Raw genomic sequence first — 21,176 nt, forward strand, 5'->3', positions numbered from 1 at the left:
CTAACTCGGGTGGGAAGGCACTCGCACATGCACGGTGCAGCACTCGTAAGCTCTTAAAAGATCTTCAAGCAAGTCTGCTTGCGAAGATGTCCGTTGCAGGGCTCCATCGGTGACGTCACCTACATGTTGAGAATATCTGCCAGCTGTCCCTGGATAACAACTGTTACGGTAAGTAGCTGTGCTTTTTGGAGTGTCTCCAAATGTGCAATTTTTCCTCATATGTTTTTGCCTTCCCATACTTTTTTCTCTTCATTTTCTTCATTATTTCATTTCCTTAGTACTCTACTTTAAAATTATTGAATTTTTGTCCTTTCCTCTTGGCCTCTTAGCAGGCTGGCTGCATCGATCGATTTTTGGGGTCTCGTTCACTCGACTACTGCTACTATTGAGTGCTTCGACTTTGTTTTGGTGGTGTTTTGATGGTGTTTTTCCATCAATGTCCAAGTCTTCCTCTGGGTTTAAAAAGTGTTCTTGGTGCAACAGGGCCATCTCTAATGCTGATCCACACAATTCGTGGCTTCAGTGTCTTGGTTCTGAACACCGAGATGATGACTGTCCCCACTCTTGAAAAGTGTTTTAGAAGGCTCAACTTATTCAGCAGGAGAAACTTTTCAGATCTACTCCATCAATGATGTCTTCATCTTTGCTACCAAAGTCTAAAGATAATTTGATAAAAGCAGAAAAAAAAAAGAAAGATTGACGTTGGCACTGAAATCCTGCTTGGTGTTGGCTCCATCAGTACCATCGACTTCTCCTCCTAAAAATGCTTCTCCATCAGCTCATACATTGGTGTGTTCTCAAGCATTGAGTAAGTCATTGCACACCAAGAGTGGATGCAAGAAGTCAAGATCTCCTTCACTGCAGTTGGCATCTCCTCAGATCCATGCCTCGATGCACTGCAGCTCCAATGGAACCATCTGAACCGACAGTGGTACCAGTGCAATCCTTACAGGAGCAATTTCGAGAGTTCTTTCAAAGGAAGTTGGCACTTACGTTGCAGTTGCAACCAGCCCCAGTACCTTCCTCGGCTCCATCAGTACTGTCCGAGCATCACTCCACCAAGGACTCCGGTACAGAGCCTTTCATATGCCATAGTCATTAGTTCTTCCTCATTCTCCACATTGAATCGGTACTGAGCTCTTCCATGCACCACAATCGGTTCACAGTCATAAGCGCGCGAGACAAATGCGCGCCGACATTTGAGAGCGAACAATTGAGCGCAAGACTTCAGCGTGCCACTCCAAAAGCTTATTTTAAAGGGCTCCGATAGGGTGTGTGTGGGGGGAATCCCCCCACACACTTTACTTAATAGTGTTGGCACTGCCGTTGAGGTGGTTTTGGGGGGTTGTAACCCCCCCATTATGCAGAAAACTTAACCAGGAGAGAGCAGAACCCTGGAATCCCAGCAATGAGAACATGTTGAGGAGGAGGTGGTGATCAACATTGTTGAAGGTAGCAGGCAGATCGAGAAGAATGAGGATAGAGTAGAGGATTTGTCCAGGAGCAGGTCGTTACAGACTTTAGCAAGGGCAGTTTCTGTAGAATGGAGAGGGCGAAAGCCCTATTGAAGTTGGTCAAGAATATTATGAGAAGAATGGAAATCCAGGCAATGGCGGTGAACAGCACATTCGAGTAGTTTGGATAGGCAGGGGAGGAGGAAGATAGGGCGATAGTTGGAGGGGGATGTAGGGTCTAGTGAGGGCTTTTTAAGGAAGGGTGTAACTACAGCATGTTTGAAGACATCAGGGACTAGCAGTGGAGAGTGAAAGGTTGAGGATGTGACAGATTGGAGTGATTACAGTAGGAGCGATGGATCCGAGTAGGCAGGTAGGAGTCGAATCAGAGGAACAGGTGGTGGGTTTGGAGGAGAGAAGGTGAGCAGTTTCCTCTTCAGTAACTTCATAAAAGGAAAAAAGGGTTGTTGAAGGGAGGTTAACAGAGTGGTCAGTCAGAAGGGGTGATGGGGGAGGTGACATTGTTGAGAATTCAAGGTGGATCTTGTGACTCTTGTCGTGGAAGAACTCTGCCATCGTCGGGGGGGGGGGGGAGAGTGAACAGGGGATAGGAGGTGAGGGCCTTTTGAGTAGAGAGTTGAGTGTGGCAAAGAGATGGCAAGGGTTGGCACTAAGAGAGTTAGTTAAATGGTTGTAGTAGTCCTGTTTGGCAAGCGAGAGGATAGATTGGAAGGACGTCAGCATGAATTTGAAATGAATGAAGTCAGCAAGTGTGCAGGATTTAAGCCAAAGACATTCAGCAACTTAAGCACAGGAGCACAGGTAACGGATTTTGGGGTTCAACCAGGGCTGGGGTTTGGCACGTCTTACAGGACGGGAGATGGGAGGGGCAAGAGTTTAGAAGATGAGAATACCTTGTAGAATAATAATAATAATTTATTTCTTGCATACCGCTATACCAAAAGTTCGAAGCGGTTCACAACAAAGTAATTTCATTTTTTGGTGTACACAAACACTGAATTGCTGAAAATATCTCTTTAGTTTAGTGTAGCTTAGACATTTCTGTTCTTTGTGTTATATAGTGGTGTATTTTCAGTTAACCACATTGAAAAAAATCATTGAATTACCATAACCCAATTCTGAGTGATTCTGCAAAACATTGAGAACAGCATAGGATTTCAAGCACCATGCTGATCACACTCTGCTTGGGCTGCATAGTACAGGAAGGCTGTAGCATCAAACTACATGTAAAGGGCAGAAAAGACGGTGCTAGGAGTTAGGCAGAAAAGACATTTATAGAGATTAAATCCCACTTATACAAGGGGATGCTGAAAAATTCTCAGCCCAAACAAGAAGGGAATGATGTGAAGCTATGAAACTTGCAAGTTATTCCACATAGTCACCCCGAAGTTCAACACACATGGCACATCATGTCTGAATTTCTGTAATCCTTCCAAAAAATACTCTGATATCTGGTCCCTGAAATGCTATTCCAGTGGTACAGTCACCTCTGAATCACTTGAAAATTGTCACCCTTTGGAATCTCTTTATAAGGTTTGGAAACGGAAAATAGTTAGATGGAGCAAGATCTGGATGGTCACGGCTAGGGCACGGATCCAAGATGGCGAGTTGCTGAGAAGCCTGTGAGGTTTGCGTTTTTGAAGCTCTGGGGTGGTGAGTGCAACATTTCTCTACCCAGATAATGGGTAAGAGAGAGGGAATGGTGAAATTCTGAGTCCCGGAGGTTAGCCAAGTACTGCCGATGAGGCAAACTACCTTAGAGGACTCCAGAACTCTGACTGGACACACGCCGGATGTCTCCTCTGCTCCAGCGCTGTATGCGCAAGTGAGTGGCGCTAGCAGCAACTGGATCTCATTGAGTCCCAAAAACAGGATGGCACCCCTGCAGCCCAGAAGGAGTCTATTTGATGGAGAGCAACAGTGGGAAAGTCTGGGAGAAGTACAAACTTCTTTCTCACTGTCCAGCCAACTAAAAAAGGTGTGGGGTGCTCTGGCCAAGCTGGGGGGGGGGGGGGGGGGGTGGAGTTCCGGTTAGGCTGGGGGGGGTCCAATTGGGCTAAGGGTGTGGGATCCAACTGGGCTGGGGGGGTATCTGGAGGCCTACCTTTCAGTGGTGGAGGGATGTCCGACTGGAGGTATTGGGCATCCCTCCTGCTGGTAGTCTTTGCGGGGGGGGGGGGGGGGGAACAAGTTGTCTGGGCCGCTAAACTGATTGCGGCAGGGAGATCCCTTGCCACAGTCAGCTCAACTGCAACCCAGTGCGGCACTTATGCATGTTTTGACTTCGTCTAAGTCACAATGTATAAGTTCCATATAGGCAACCTCATAAAACTTTTGATTATTGCTGCAGGACGACTAAGTCTAGGTCAGCCCACATCCTACCCATCTCCCCCCCCTAACCACTCCTCCAAAACAGCCCCTTTGAGCTCTGGGCACACAGTGGGATTCAGAGGCTTAAAAAGTCTCTGAATATGGCCAAAAAACTGTTTCAATTATCAGCACTTGGATTACCTGTATTTTAGGTCATCCAAGTACCGACTTAGGCTGGTTTTTGGACATATTTTTGTTTTGATTGAGCCCCATAGGGTTAGCATATGGTCACATAATTGTTGGACAGCATGCAGGTATATAAAAAGCATGCAGGTATATAAAAAGTTCTTTGAAATTAGTTTTTACATAGAGAATTAATTTGCAGTGGCATGTAAAATATATGCAACTAATGTGATTTACTTTGTTTCCTTCTAAACAGTTCAAACTTTCAAATTCCTTCTCCTTGCAGCTCTAATTCTTTCAGTCTTATGATGGCGAGCTCTGAACATAATCCTTCTACTAGTGGATGTAGGTAAGTGTAATATTGAATAGATTCCAGAATATGAAAAATAAAATATAAAATACATGTTTTTCGCTCCCCCCCACCTTTTTTTAAATTTGAGCCATAGTATAAAACTAGTTTGTTTCTAGAAATGTGTCTGAATTGTGTAGTTGAAGTCCTTTTGCTTTCTTAAAGAGAATTCATGAGATAATTTTATTAGAACCTAATGTTGGAGAACAGAATTGCTATTTGTGTCCCCTCCCCTTAATCTTTTGTGAAACTCTTTACAAAGTACTGGACTGTTATAGCTTATTTGCAAATGGTAATTATTGTTTCTATCTAAAAAAAAATGTATTAAGTTGATCATGACAGGGATATTAGACAGGCATTATACACAGTCATGTGAAAAAATTAGGACACCCCATGAAATATTCAATTCTTTCTTAAGAAATGTTCACATATCGATGTCGGATCTTTTTTTTTAATTTATTTATCTCTGAAAAAGAAAGTTACATAATTGCAGGTAAACAACAAAAATTTTCCTTGATTTACTCATGAAACAAAAAATGTGTATTCTGAGGAATAAATTAGGACACCCTACACCCTAATAGCTAGTATTACCCCCTTTGGCTGAAATAACTGCAATGAGATGCTTGTTGTAGCCATTTACTAGTCTCTGACATCTCCAATGCAAAATTCTTTCAGCTGTGAGATGTTTGAGGGGTTTCTTGCATGTATAGCCCGTTTTAAATCACCCCACAACATCTCAATGGGATTAAGATCAGGGCTTTCACTTGGCCACTCCAAGACTCTCCATTTCTTAGTTTTCGGCCAGTCCTTGGTGGATTTACTGGTATGATTTGAGTCAATGTCGTGTTGCAGGGTCCAGTTCCTCTTCAGCTTTAATTTTCTTACAGATGGTCTCACATGTTCCTCAAGCATCCTCTGATACATGGTAAAATTCATGGTAGATTCTATGATGGTGAGCTGGCCAAGTCCTGCTGCAGCAAAGCATCCCTAAACCATAACACTTCTACCTCCATACTTCACAGTATGATGATGTTCTTTTCCTGGAATGCTGTATTTGGTGTACGCCAAACATGTCCTCTTTTCTGATGTCCCAATAATTCAATTTTAGACTCATCTGTCCATAGAACACTATTCCAGAAGTCCTGGTGTTTGTCTACGTTCTCTCTGGCAAACTTCAGTCTGGCCTTGATGTTTCTCTTAAAGAGCAAAGTTGTTTTCTCCTTGCACACCTCCCATGCATGTTAAATTTGTGCAGTCTCTTTCTGATTGTAAAGGCATGCACTTTCACATCAACAGTAGCAAGAGCCTACGGTAGGTCCCGTGATGACATTTTAGGGTTTTTAGAGACGTCTTTTAGCATCTTCAGTCTACTCTGGGGGTCAACTTGCTTGGACGGCCAGACCTGGACATGTTGGCAGTTGTTTGGAAAGTCCTCCACTTGTACACTATTTTCCCGGACCGTGGAATGGCTAATGTCAAATACTTTCAAGATCTTTTTAAATCCCTTACCAGACTTATAAGCAGCTACAATCTTCTTTCTAAAGGCCTCATACAGATCTTTTGATCTCACCATAGTGTTCACTCTCACAGCAGGAATCGTGAGCACACCAAACTAAATGTCTGAGGTTTAAGTAGGGCAAACCTCCTTCAAAATGCTGAGTAACAATGTTCTAATCATGTGCACCTGATGTGATAAACCTGTGTGTGATTTGAGCCACTTTAAGTGGGAGGATATGTGGGGGTGTCCTAATTTATTCCTCAGTTAGAATACACATTATTGTGGATATTTTTTGTTTCATGAGCAAATCAAGGAAAATATTTGTTGTTTAATAATAATAATAATAATAATAACTTTATTCTTATATACCGCCAACAATCTTGCGACTTCTAGGCGGTTTACAATAAAGAGAAGTGGTTTACAATAAAGAGAAACTGTAAATACAATAAAGAGAGACTGTACATACAGCGAATTAACGGGTATAGCATTGTACATCTGGTAATTCCAACATTAATAATATTAACAACAGTTTGTGTGCTGCAAGACCAGGAAGTGCCATGCTGCTAACACAAAATTTAGAAATATTCCATGAATTGAATGGTGTGTTCATGGTTAGTGATTAGAGTTGGGGTTTACAATTTACAAGGTCGGGTATGTGGTGGTATTATGAGGGGGGCTGATGTTCTGGTTCGCTACCTAGGTATTTCAAGAACAGGTAGGTTTTTAGGTGTTTCCTGAATTCGCCATAGTTGTTTGTGTGTGCAATTAGTTCTTCTAAGTCTTTACCCCATGTGGCTGCCTGGTACGATAGCAGTTGTTGATGGTATCTCTTATATTTACACCCTCTAGCCGGAGGGGAGACAAATTTCAGGTGTGTTTTTCTTTTATGTCTGTTGGTTGGGAATGAGAAGAGGTCTGTAATATATTTAGGGGCTAGACCGTTTAATACCTTGAAGCAGAGACATCCTAGCTTGAACTTCGTGCGTGCCTTCATCGGCAGCCAGTGTAGGAGTCTGTAGGAAGGGGTTATATGGTCGGACTTCTTCAGCCCGAGAATCATCCTGACTGCTGCGTTTTGTATCAGTTGTAGTCTTTGCATTTGCTTCTGGGGGATTGTCAGATGGGTGATGTTGCAGTAATCTAGGTGGCTTAGAATTAGGGATTGTACTAGGATTCTGAAGGCTGAAGTGTGGAAGTACGCCTTAATGGACCTAAGTTTCCAGAGAGTGAAAAACCCTCTTTTGATTAGGGAGTCTATATGGTCTTTCATGGTTAGTTCTTGGTCTAGTATTACTCCTAGAATCTTCATCGTTGGTTGAATAGGGTAGTTCAGATTGTTAATGTGTAGTGATTTTGTCGTGTTATGTACGTGTGGCGAGGCTATAAAGAATTTAGTTTTCTCTGCATTGAGCTTTAGTTTGAAATCTGTGGTCCATTTTAACTGCAATTACATCACTTTCTTTTCCAGAGATAAATAAAAAAAAAGATTTGACATTGATATGTGAACAATTCTTAAGAAAGAACTGAATATTTCATGGGGTGTCCTAATTTTTTCACATGACTGTATATAGATGATACTGTTTCAGTTGCATAAGGAATTTTTCTAATTCTTTTTAATAGATCAACCACACATAGGTGACATCAGAGTGCCAAGCACAGGAATGTTCACTAGTTTGAGCAGCAGCTCAAGTGTGCCAATACAGTATCTTACAGAAAATACAGTTAAAGGTGTAGGAACTCTTTACAGTCCCCTTGTGGAACAGAAGCGTGATGTGAGCCTCTGTCACATCACGCTTTTAATAAATGGAAGCAGGTACAGACTGCTTCCATTTATTAAAAAAAGCTTCAATTTTACCTTACCATTCAGTAATGATGGAAATAGCTATGAAATAGTCCAAGAGGTTGAAAAGTAATTGTTGATTTCCTATAGGCAAGGATCCACAAATTCTGGACCTTTTGGACAGGAATGGCTTCAAAATACAATATTATCCACCTCCATATTCTGTTACAAACTGTTTATGGTACAGTTTATGCATTCTGTTATTAAGAAACTGTAATATTTTTCAGAATCCTTGCCTACAAAGAAACAGATACCAGATAAACAGATCATATAAAAAAAAGGAGTTCCAAATGCTGTGTACTGTGGCATTCTTACTCATACTTTCTCGGCATTTGGCATATTTATATTCTAAGTTTTTATTTTTATTTTAAGTTTTCCTTGTGATTTTATTTTTCATCTTATGTTTTAAATTTTATCTTGTTTTATAGTATTCTTTTTTGGTTTTATTACCTGTCCTTTGGCGCCATCTACTGGGTATGTTTGGTTTGATTTGGTTTGATCTTTTATGCTTTCTTCAAATATTTATCAATTGTCACTTTATATGATTATGAGATTATTTGTTCAATGTTTAATGATATGCACATCCTTCATTTCCTTGTATGTTCTTGTTAAGTTAAATCTTATATTTGGTTTATAGGTCCCTTCATGCTTCATCTATTTTATCTTATTTTTATGCATGATTTGTATACATGTGTAGACACTTTTTTTTTTTTTTTGCTGTTCTGTGTTAGGGTCCAGTGCAAAAAGGATTAAAAGACTCTGTTAGGCTTGCATCATTTCTTGTATATGTTATATATGATTTAGCTATTTATATATTCTCAATAAATTGAGTGTCCCTGAAGTTGGTTGACCGTGTCCCTTCCAAACTCCTTTTTTTTTTTAATGCGTATTATTACATGTGAGGTTGTATGTTTCCTTTTTCTTGTGAGAGAAACAACTCGCCAGAACTCCCTTATAGGTTATAGTAACCCCCCCCCCCCCAAGCCCACTATACACCCCAGTCTACAGCCTCAATAGCCCTTATGGCTGCAGCTGGCACCCATATGGCAGTAGAGTAGGGTTTTGGTGGGTTCACATGTAGTGGCTTATGGAACTTGCTACTCCTTTCTATGGTTCACTAGCCCACCCAGTCAGAAAAACCAGGAACAAACTCCACAATCCAAACAGGAACAAACAAACCACAGTGGAGTAATAAGTGATGTTGATGTGCAACTTTATTCCTTAATGATAGAAATCTGTGCAATGGCTTGACACTCACGTGTTTCGGCCAATATGGCCTGCTTCAGGAGCCTACAAACATATATGACACACACATAATTTTAAAATGATAATATGGTATGATCATCAAACTATGTGTTAGTAAAAAGTAAAATAATCAGTTAACTAAACATTAACCACAAATGAAGTCAACCATTGAGTAAATAATTTAGTGTACGTTAAAAGATAGCATAAACAAATATTGAGCTCAATAAAGGTTTCTGTTGGCAAGATTGTTTCACTGTTTTTTTGATTGTTCAATGGCATTGTTTAACATGTTTGTTGTGTTTTCAAAGCAGAATAGATTTGTAGTTCGGGGAGTTTCCCCATACCTCTCTTTCACATGTGTTTTTACATAGGGCTATCACCTGCTTTGGTACACACCTATATACTAGAAAAGATATTAGCAAAGTAAGAACCTAATTTCTTTTTAATCTCCAGACTTTGTTCCTTTCATTTAGCTGCCCATATTCTGGAATAAAACTACCTGGATATGTCCGTCATGCCCCTTCCCTTGTTCAAATGTAGACTGAAAACCCACCTTTTTAAGAGAGCCTTCAACTCAAAACAGCAATTTTTCCCAGCTACTATACGTGTTTGTATTATCCCGCATTACTGCAATGCTCTACTAGTGGACCTACCAGCAAAAACACTCTTATGTCTCCAAGGGGTGCAAAACGCTGCAGTCCATTTCCTAAAAAACCTGGGCTTCTGCGACCACGTCACCCCTGCACTAACTTCCATGCACTGGCTGCCTATCCAAAAACCATGCTCTTTTAAAGCCTTGGTATTAGCCTACAAGACCTTCCACACAATGACACCAAACTGCATAGCATCAAACTACAAATTTATGTCCCCAACCGATCACTGAGATCTCAAACAGAAAAACGGCTGATCCTGCCACCTGCCTGCCCACTCACATTTGAGACAGCCAGAAGACGCTCTTATTCTCACTATATAACTGGATTATGGCACATCATCCCCCCATCCATTAGATCACTAGACAGTCTTTGGAAAGCCGTGAAAACCTTCCTCTTTACAAACCCAGCTCCTTAACGACCTGAATCTACACTCCTGATGGATGATCTCAAAGACACCACCTAATTACACCAAATGGAATCTCACTAAAACTTACATGCCATTGCAAATAAAACCAGAATTACTACCACATTCTCCAACAACAAAGGTGCTCCCACCTGCTAAGAAAAGCTATTTTACCTCCATATTATATATACACTGAAAACGCTGCAATTTAATACACCCTATGTCCACTAAGTCTGTATTTTTAAATCTGTATGTTATGTCTACACTTTAAATGCTGTAAAGTATGTATTCCTCAACAAAGTTTGTCCTACCCATACTATGAATGTACTCTTGTAACCCGTTCTGGGCTTCTTTGAGAGGACGGGCTAAATAAATAAATAACCCTACTGCCCCCTGCTTACCACCCTAACCAACAGTTTAACTATCGTCCTCTAACTGTAACCCCTACCCTGACATCCTGTTTGTTTGTCTTGATTGTTTAGAATTTAAGCTTATTTGAGCAGGGACTGTCTCTGTGACTATACAGTGCTGCGTATGTTTGGTAATGCTCCAGAATTAATAGCAGTAGTAGTACTTGTGGTACTTTAATTATAGGAGAGTTTGGAGAGAATTTTTCTTTCATGCTTGTAAAACAATATTGAGTATAAAAATATTCAGTATAAAAAGAAATTTTAATATATAGACTTTTTTATTTAAATTTTATTTTATAGCAGTGAACAGCCTGCTAAGGCCAAAAATCAGAAAGAATTAATGAAGACTTTGAAAGAACTAAGAATGTTGGTTCCTCCTGAAAAAAGGGCCAAAGGCAAATCCAACACACTAGCAACACTGAAGTATGCCTTGCGCTGCATAAAACAAGTTAAAGGTATTTACATATTACTTCTTATTTGAATATTTCAGCTCTGTAAATTATCTTCAAATGTCTACGCAAACCAATTAATTCAGACTGCAATAGCACCATCCATAGTTGACTGAAAAAAATGAGCAGCTTCTACTGGGTATATAAAGTCCAGTATTATGTTGTCTACTGTAATAAAGCAAAGTTTCATACTTGTAATGGGTATTTCTGTGGAGCCGAGAAGTCTGTACTCGACACTCTGTGTTGAACTTCGTTCGCTTCGTGCCTTCTCTCACCTCGGTTTGTGTTCTTTTTAGTCGCGAATTGCTGTGTTATTTTCTATTTAAAAAAAAAAAAAAAGACTATTTTATTTTTCTTCGGCGACTTCGCAGAGGCTATCTTCCCTCTTATGTCCCGGCCAGTAACGGGCTTCAAGAAGTGTAGCCAGTGCCAGCGTGCAATTTCTCTCACGGACCCACACTGCTGGTGTCTTAAGTGCCTTGGACATGACCATAGTCCTAAGTCGTGTGAGCGCTGTGCTACTCTTCAACCTCGAGCCCTTAAACGTCGTTGGGTTTTAGTGGAAAAACTCTTCAGTGACACCCTCAACCTCGAGTGCTGCCTCGGTTCCACCTTCCATTGAGGGTCCTCCTGCTTCCACGACCCCGACCTCAAGTCTCATCAGACCTTCCTAATTCGGATCGTTGGTGGCCTCAAGTACACCTGCTTTGTCTTCTCCTGAGCTTCCCTTGGGTCAGATACCTAAGCAGAAGGTTCCGGCAGTGGTCCTCAAGCTCTCCAAGACCTCCAAGTCGAAGAACATCTCTACTGCCACCTCAACAAGTGTTCCAGTTTCAGACACGGATCCACATTTGCAGGCTTTTCTCCAGACCATGTTGGAGAGGGTGCATAGACGAGCAACAAAGCTCGTGAAAGGTATGGAGAACCTGGATTATGAGGAACGACTTAAGAGACTGGGGTTGTTCTCCCTTGAGAAGAGGAGACTGCGAGGGGATCGAGACTTTCAAAATACTGAAAGGAATCGACAAAATAGAGCAGGAAAAACAGTTATTTACAATGTCCAATGTGACACAGACTAGAGAGCACGGACGAAAGCTGAGAGGGGACAGGTCCAGGACAAATATCAGGAGGTTCTGTTTCATGCAGCGAGTGGTGGACACCTGGAATGCTCTCCCAGAAGAGGTAATTGCAGAATCCACCGTTCTAGGATTTAAGGGTAAGCTAGATGTGCATCTCCTTATGAGTGGCATAGAGTGATACAGGTAAGGGTAAACTAGAAGCACATCTCCTTATAAGAAGCACAGAGTGATATGGGGACTAAAACTATGCTAGAGTACACCTGGCGGGGCCTCCGCGTGTGCGGATCGCCGGACTTGATGGACCTAAGGTCTGATCCGGAGATGGCAATTCTTATATTAGAGCAGCAATTTGTTCAATTACTGAGCAATTATGGTTCTGCCTCGACTGCCTCCTGTAATCCTGGGCAATCAGCAGTCTCCCGCGAGGTCGAGTCCCTGCCTGTGCCTCGAGCTGAAACTTCACACTCTATGCAAGGAGCCGAGTCTTTGTGAATGTCTGGTCTGGCAACAACACACTCTATGCAAGGAGTAGATTCTTTGCGAGTGTCTCGAAAGGAATCCTCACACTTCATACAAGGAGCAGAGTCTTTGGGAGTGCTTCGAGATTCCTCGATCCAAACCACTGAGTTTCGATCTACAGCTTCTAGCCCTATTCATTCACTAGCAGAATTGCCTGTTTCCATACATAGGACGAAGTCTCCTTGATCCTACTCGAGACCTGCTTCCAGACACCACTCTCGTCGTCGATCGAGGCCCTCATTGAGACATCCATCGAGGCACAGATCTTCTTCCAAAGAGAAGCCTTCCTCGTCCAGACCTCATTTCAGACCTTCCAGCTCTTTGAGGCCTCCAACTCCTCGATCGAGGTCACCGCTTCCAGACTCCGAAGACTCAGCTGCTTCCATTGCCTCCTCCAAGTCTCCATATTCTTTGGATTGCCACTTTTCCAGAGAGGCTTCGCCTTTGTTCTCCCCTCGAGGCGCCTCGAGGTCATCGAGCCCCTCTTGAGGCAAGGCCTTGGCAGATCAGCTGTCTTTCTCTTCCTTCCTTCGTCAGATGGCTGATGACCTGGAAATTCAATTAGGTGCAGGCTCTAAATACTCAGGAGTATCTAGAGGTAATGCATCTGCCTCAATATCCTGCAGAGTCACTTAAACTCCCTCTTAACCGGCTTTTGTCTGAAACTTTCAAATGATGTCTGTAGACTCATGCTATACCTGCTGTTCCAGGCAAGTTGGACGCGAGATACAGAACTCTAAATTGCAAAGGGTTTGAGAATTCACTGTTATCTCACCAATCCCTCCTTGTGGAGTCCTCGTTGCAAAGAACACATCCTTCCAGGGTCTATGCTGCAGTTCTTCCTGGAAGAGAGAGGGTAAGACCATGGACAAGTTTGGACGTTGTCTTTATCAAAATGCTATGATGTCTTCCAAAGTCCTCAACTACAATTTTGTCTTCATTACTTATCTCAAGTTCCTCATTGATATTCTTCCAGGCATTCTGAAGAACCTGGATCAACATAGGCATTTCGAGTTCCAAGAAGTCACTGCTACTTTGTCACAACTCAGATTACATCTTCTCCAGCCATCTTATGATGCCTTTGAACTGTCTGCTAGGGCCACTGCTTTCTCTGTAACGATGAACCGCTTGGTCTGGCTTCGCACCATTGACATGGACCCTAATCTTCAGGACCGTCTGGCTAACATTCCTTGTGAGGGCAATGGCCTCTTTGATGAATCCATAGAGGCGGCCACTAAGAAATTGTCTGAACATTAAAAATCTTTTGCTTCCATTGTCAGACCAAAGCCAAAACCAGCTCCTGTAAAATCTTCACGCCCTCCTCCAGTTTTCCAGAGGCGTTATACTCCAAGGGCGGTTCCTTACACTCTAGCACCTCCCAAGAAACCACAGCAGCAGAAGCAACAGGAACCTCAGCCTTCTGCTGCGTCTAAGGCTGCGCTGCCTTTTTGAATGCTTAAAACAGAGCATAACCTCCATCGTTCTGCCTTTGCCCTCCCTTCCCCCATAGATGGTCGTCTCCATCATTTTTACCATCGATGGGAGATCTTTACCTCTGGGTGCTGTCAATAATCAGGGAAGGATACTCTCTTCATTTCACTTAGGTTCTACCAGAGCTGCCTCCAAGACAGCATCCTTCCAATCCATCCCAGATCGCCCTTCTTCTTCAGGAAGCTCAAGCTCTGCTTCGTCTCTGTGCCATCGAAGAAGTTCCTCTGGAACAGCAGAGCAGGGGGGTTTTACTCCCTTTACTTCCTAGTTCCGAAGAAGACGGGCGACCTGCTACCCATTCTGGATCTCAGGGCTCTCAACAAATTTTTAGTCAAAGAAAAATTTTGCATGTTGTCCCTTTACCCCCTTCTAGATCAAAACGATTGATTATGTTCTCTAGATCTCAAGGAGGTTTATACTCACATCCCCATTCATCCGACCTCCTGTCAGTACCTCAGATTTCGGATGGGGTATCTGTATTACCAATACAGAGTGCTACCCTTTGGCCTGGCTTCATCTCCCAGAGTGTTCACCAAGTGTCTGATGGTGGTAGCAGCAGCTCTAAGGAACCATGGTCTTCAGAGGTTTCCCTACCTAGACGACTGGCTCATCAAAGATTCAACATCTCAAAGAGTTATTGTAGCGACCCAATGGACTACATGATTTCTACAAAGCTTGGGATTCGAAATCAACTTCCCCAAATACCAACTTCAGTCCTCTCAGAATCTACAGTTCATCGGAGCTGATCTGGACACTATCCAACTTGGAGCATTCCTTCCTTAACAACGTCTTGATGCTCTTCAACTTTGTCATGCAGTGTCTTCTCGCTCTTCAATCTCAGCGAGACACATGATGGTCCTCCTAGGTTACATGGCCTCCACAGTGCACGTGACTCATTTTGCCAGACTTCACCTCAGAATTCCTTAGTGGACCCTGGCATTTCAGTGGACGCAGGCTTATGAACCACTCTCTCGACACATTACAGTCACTCCTTGGTTGAGACAGTCTCTCCGCTGGTGGATGCTCTCTTCTAATCTCTCCAGAGGCTTGCTGTTTGAAACGCCCCCTCATCAGAAGGTCCTCACGACAGATTTCTCGACCTACACTTTGGGGATCATCTCGATGGTCTCTGTACTCAAGGCCACTAGACCAGAATGGATTGTCAGTGTTGCATTAATCTGTTGGAACTCAGAGCGATCTTCAGTGCTCTCAAAGCTTTTCAACATCTTCTTCATGACCAGATAGTTCTCATTCGGACGGACAACCAAGTTGCCATGTACTGTGTCAACAAAGAGGGAGGAACGGGTTCTCCCTCCCTTTGTCAAAAAGCTCTGAAGGTTTGGGACTGGGCAATCCTCCACAACACCTTCCTGAAAGCTGTCTACATCTAAGGGGCGAAAAACTATTTGGCGGACAAATTGAGTTGTCTTCTGCAACCTCACGAATGGACACTCAATCCTCGCCTCTTCATCACATTTTTTTGCAGTGGGAGAACTCCTCAGATAGATCTCTATGCATCTCCCCACAACCACAAACTGCTTCAGTTCTGTTCCAGGATATATTCTCTTCATCGCCTCGAGGCAAATGCTTTTCTACTGGAATGGACGAATCGCTTTCTGTATGCATTCCCTCCATTCCCTCTCATTCTCAAGACTCTGGTCAAGTTGAAGAATGATCATGCCACCATGATTCTGATAGCTCATCGGTGGCCAAGACAACCTTGGTACTCCCTTCTACTTCAACTCAGGAGCAGGGAGCCATACCTTCTACCAGTTTTTCCGTCTCTGCTTACACAGCATCAAGGGTCATCCCAACCTGCAGTCTCTGCACCTGACAGCTTGGTATCTCTCAACATAACTCCTCTTCAGTTTTCTCAACCTATAAGAGACATTTTAGAGGCTTCTAGAAAGCCTACCACTAGACAATGCTACCATCAAAAATGGACTAGATTTTCTATGTGTTGCATCTCTCATGATAAGGAGCCTCAAGATTCCTCCTTATCTTCTGTTCTGGATTATCTTTTGCACTTATCGACCTCTGGCCTCAAGTCTACATCAATCCGAGTCCATCTCAGTGCAATTGCTGCTTTCCACCAGCCTATTGAAGGGAAACTCCTCTCTGCTCATCCGGTGGTTTATGAAAGGACTTTTCAGTGTTAAACCTCCTCTCAAACCACCTGCAGTGGTTTGGGATCTCAATGTTGTTCTTGCTCAATTGATGAAGCCTCCATTTGAACCAATGTCTATAGCTCATCTAAAGTATCTTCCTTGGAAAGTGTAATGTAATGTAATGTAATGTAATTTATTTCTTATATACCGCTACATCCGTTAGGTTCTAAGCGGTTTACAGAAAATATACATAAGTGGTGTTTCTCATTGCCCTCACATCTACTCGAAGAGTCAATGAGGTGCAAGCTTTAGTTGCTGATCCACCTTTCACGGTGTTCCATCATGACAAAGTGGTCCTTCATACTCATCCTAATTTTTTTTCTAAAGTGGTTTCAGAATTTCATCTTAACCAATCCATTGTTCTTCCAGTGTTTTTTTCAAAGCCTCATTCTCACCCAGGAGAATCAGCTCTTCATACACTGGACTGTAAACGTGCTTTGGCCTTCTACTTGGAACGCACCAAACCACACAGAACTGCTCATCAACTTTTTGTCTCCTTCGATCCAAACAAGTTGGGACATCCAATCTCTAAGCGTACCATCTCCAACTGGATGGCTGCTTGTATCTCTTTCTGCTATGCCCAGGCTGGATTACAACTACAGAGTCAAGTCATAGCCCATAAAGTCAGAGCCATGGCGGCTTCAGTAGCTTTCCTCAGATCCACTCCTATTGAGGAAATTTGTAAAGCTGCCACCTGGTACTCGGTTCATACTTTCACCTCTCATTATTGCCTGGATGTTTTCTCTAGACAGGATGGTCATTTTGGCCAGAGAGTATTACAGAGGAGGTGATAGGACAGAGTACATTACGGGGTTTCAAAGAGGGATTGGCTAAATTCCTGAAGGACTCGGGGATTGAGGGATACAGATAGGGGTAGAGATAGGACTATGAAGGTTAATAGATAGAAGGGAAACGGGGAATGAACGGGTTCCAGACAAAGAATCACTTTACAGGTCATGGACCTGATGGGCCGCTGCAGGAGTGGGCTGCTGGGCACGATGGACCACTGGTCTGACCCAGCGGAGGCAACTTCTTATGTTCTTATCAGTGACCACCTGAGTCGGTTCTAAACCCAACATCATGGAAAACATCACACAGTCAGTATCATCACATGCTACCTCTGATCTTAACAGCATATTAAAATCACTTATCTCCTGATAGTTTGAATGTCTCTCAATTCCTAGAATCATCTGAGGATTATATAGCTAAAGAGCAACATTGCTAGTTATATTTAAAACGGAATGTTTTGTGGGCAACAATTAAATTTTTTTCCAAATGTTTCCAAACAAACACAGTTTAAATGGAGTCAGTTTCTATAGCTTAAGACTCGGGCCTTGGTTATGGGAACTACTTTTTTCCTTAAATTCCCATGCAAATGTTTAATAACTTATGGAAATAATAAGTTTGTATTTGTTCATCCATCTCAATTGGAAATTTTTCTTCAAGATAAGCCTTTACTTGATAATGTTTTAGAAACTAACATAGAGGTTGGTAATAAGTGACATTAGATAGACATTGCCTATTTGGTGAATTAAAACTTGTTTCCTTTGACTTCTCTAAACCCTTGTATGGAGCTAAATAGTCCCAATAATGTGGACTAGAATAGAAGATTTGGTTTGTTTTGTAATTTTTTTTTTCTTGTATCTTTTTTATGATTTTGCTTGAATTTATTATGAGTTGTAACAAATAAGTGATTTTTAAAATGCATTTATTACACATAATTTGTAAATATCAACTGACAAACTTGATAAAAACTCAAAAATGGAAAACCATGCTCAAGCACCACCTCTGGAGGCAAATACACAATGCCATATTTTCATTACCACACATTCACCATACTCATTGTTATCCCAGAACAAGCAGGCAGGTATTCTCACTAGTGGGTGACGTCATCCAACGGAGCCCCGACGCGGACGTCTCACAAGCATACTTGCTTGTAGAAACTTTAGAAGTTTCCAGTCGCCCGCACCGGGCGCGTCTCCTCAGTTCTTACTTTTCCGCGGAGCCGAGAAGTCCGTCTTCGACTCTCTGTGTGAAGTAAATTCACTTGTGCCTTCTGGACCCGCGGTTTTGAGTTTCTTTTGCTCTTTATCGTGGTTGTTCGTTGCGTTTAATTATTATTATTTTTTTTAAATTTCTTCCGTTCGTTCGACCGGGCAGGCCGCGTGGCCGCGGCACCGCGGCTTCGATCTTGCGGCGGAGCTTTTTTGGCCTATGTCCCGGCCTGTCACCGGTTTTAAAAAGTGTGTCAAGTGCCAGCGCGCGATTTCGTTGACGGACCCGCACCACCGCTGCATCCAGTGTCTCGGGCCCCATCACCTTCCGAAATCGTGCCGGCCTTGCTCCACACTTAAAGCATATGTTTTCAAGCGTCACTGTGTTTTGTGGGAGAAGCTGTTCAAAATGGAGGCCTCAGCGGAGCCGCCCTCATCGCAGGGTGCCACTCCTTCGACTTCTGCCTTGACTTCCACCTCGGGTCTTCTCAAACCTGCCTCATTTGTCCCGGCTTCGACCCCGACGCCGCCTGTGGTGCCTCCCGATGTTTCCTCAGGTCAGGTAGCGCAGCCTCCTCTCACTCCGCTGGTGCTTCGGGTGCCCAAGGCTTCTAAGCCCAAGCCCCTTGGCGGCCGAGTCCGCGATGTCCGTGCAGGAGGTCCCATTGCAGATACGGATCCCTCTTTGCCGGCATCGTTCCATGCCCTGATGGAGCAGAGATTTATTGAGCTCTTTACAAAAATCGGGCCGACACTTCTCTCTAAGATCCAGCCTGGGCAAGCGGAGGCCTCCCGCAAGGTCGAGCCACCTCCGGTGCCTCCTCGACGTACACTCTCATTGCTGGGAGCAGAGTCTCGGCGAGTGTCAAGTCTGGTTTCGGGGCATGCTTCAGGGGGAGTTGAGTCGTTGCCCGTGCTGCCTTCGAGGCCCTCGAGACCTGGCTTCGACTCCTCCCCCCCTTCTGCAGTGGATCCTTCGTCTTCGATGTCGAGCCTCGAGCCCTGGCCGGTTCATCTCAGCATCCTCTGCTTCGCTCTTCAGCTTCGAGTCCCATCTATTCGATGGATGCCTCGTCTGAACAGCGATCGCCTCGAGCTCCAGACCCGCTTCTAGACACAGCTCTGGTCGTCGATCGAGACATTCCTCGAGGCATTGGTCGAGGCACGCCTCGCCTCGTCCGAAGCACTCTTTTCGAGACTACTCTCCACCAGCTTACTCGCCGCCTCCTATGCCGGAGCTCGAGGACGCCATGGGATCTTTCTCGCCCTGCCATTCCTCGGCCTCTGTGGACCAGGACGCCTTGACTTCATCGAGTCCTTTTCGAGGGCCGGCTCTGGCTGACCAGTTGTCCTTCTCGTCCTTCCTGTGCCAGATGGCGGTGGACCTTGATATTACCCTGGACTCAGGGTCCAAGTATTCCAAGGAGTATTTGGAAACGATGCATCTTCCTCGTCCTCCGGCTGAGTCTCTTCGTCTGCCTCTTCACAAGCTTCTGGATCAGACCTTCATGAGGTGCTTCGAGACTCCCTACTCCATCCCAGCTGTTCCCGGGAAGTTGGAGGCCAGGTACCGCACGGTGCACCATAAGGGTTTCGACGGTGCAGAGCTCTCCCACCAGTCCCTTCTGATGGAGTCTTCCCTGAAGCGGTCTCATCCCTCCCAGGTCTATGCCTCCGTTCCACCTGGCCGGGAGGGTAGGACCATGGACAAATTTGGCAGACGGATCTACCAGAATTCCATGATGGCATCTTGAGTCCTCAATTATAGTTTTCATTTTGCAACCTACTTTGAGTTTTTTCTATCTGTTCTCCAAAGGTTTCTGCCATACCTGGACTCTCAAGCTCACTTCGAGTACTCGGAGGTTCTGGCGTCGTTGTCCCATCTCCGTATTCAGATGATGCAATCGTCTTACGACGCCTTTGACCTTGCAAGATCAGCGGCTTGTTCGGTAGCCATGCGTTGCCTGGCGTGGCTTCGGACAATTGATATGGACCCGAATCTACAGGACAGGCTTGCCAACGTTCCCTGTGTGGGAGCTGACCTCTTTGACGAGTCCATCGAGGCAGCGACGGAGAAGCTGTCGAAGCACGAGAAGTCTTTCCAATCCATTCTCCGTCAGAAACCTAAGCCTGCTATTTCTCGTCCATCTCGCCCGCCTATGATCTATCAGCGGCGCTACCCTCCGAAGCAGGCTCCCACAATCCGCCAGCCTGTGAAGAGGCCACATCAGCAGAAACCACAGCAAAAGCCACAGCCTTCCGCTGTTCCCAAGGCTCCTCAGCCTTTTTGACTGTCTCGTAGGGAGCATAACTGCCATCGTTCTGCCCTCCCCTCTTTTTCCCATCGGAGGTCGCCTCCATCATTTTTATCATCGATGGATGGCTGTTACAACCGACCTCTGGGTCCTTTCCATCATAAGAGAAGGATACTCTCTTCAATTCCATCGAGTTCCTCCAGAACATCCTCCAAGAGAGTATCCTTCCAACTTGACCCAGACCGCCCTTCTTCTTCAGGAAGCTCAGGCTTTGCTCCGGCTTCGGGCTGTCGAGCCAGTCCCTGTGGACCAACGGAACAAGGGTTTTTACTCCCGGTACTTCCTTGTTCCAAAGAAAACGGGCGACCTGCGTCCTATTTTGGACCTCCGGGTCCTCAACAAATTTCTGGTCAAAGAGAAGTTTCGCATGCTGACCCTGGCTTCTCTCTACCCCCTCCTCAAGCAGAACGACTGGTTATGCTCTCTGGATCTCAAGGAGGCCTACACGCATATTCCCATCCATCCGGCCTCCCGTCAGTACCTCAGATTTCGGATGGGACATCTTCACCTGCAATACCGAGTGCTTCCTTTAGGCCTGTCCTCGTCTCCCAGAGTCTTCAAGTGCCTTGTTGTGGTGGCCGCAGCACTCAGGAACCATGGTCTCCAGGTGTTCCCCTACCTCGACGACTGGCTCATCAAGGCTTCCACGCCTCAAGGGGTCGTCCAGGCGACCCAGAGGACTGTCTAGTTCCTGCAGAGTGTGGGGTTCGAGATCAACTTTCCAAAGTCTCATCTGCAGTCTGCAGCCTTCCCTTTCTCGGAGCTGTCCTGGACACCATTCAACTCAGAGCCTTT

At 44.2% G+C, this 21,176-nt stretch overlaps 1 protein-coding gene across 1 annotated transcript in view; it reads left to right on the plus strand.

Moving 5' to 3' along the window:
* The window catches only part of PER2 (period circadian regulator 2), a 223,616-nt gene that overhangs the window by 17,929 nt on the left and 184,511 nt on the right, over nt 1-21,176 (plus strand). Inside the window, 2 exon segments of the mRNA XM_033958942.1 lie at nt 4,255-4,317; nt 10,667-10,821. Coding sequence (XP_033814833.1) covers nt 4,255-4,317; nt 10,667-10,821 — 218 coding nt within the window.

Source organism: Geotrypetes seraphini, chromosome 9 (genome assembly GCF_902459505.1).
Source record: "Geotrypetes seraphini chromosome 9, aGeoSer1.1, whole genome shotgun sequence".
Classification (NCBI taxonomy): domain Eukaryota; kingdom Metazoa; phylum Chordata; class Amphibia; order Gymnophiona; family Dermophiidae; genus Geotrypetes; species Geotrypetes seraphini.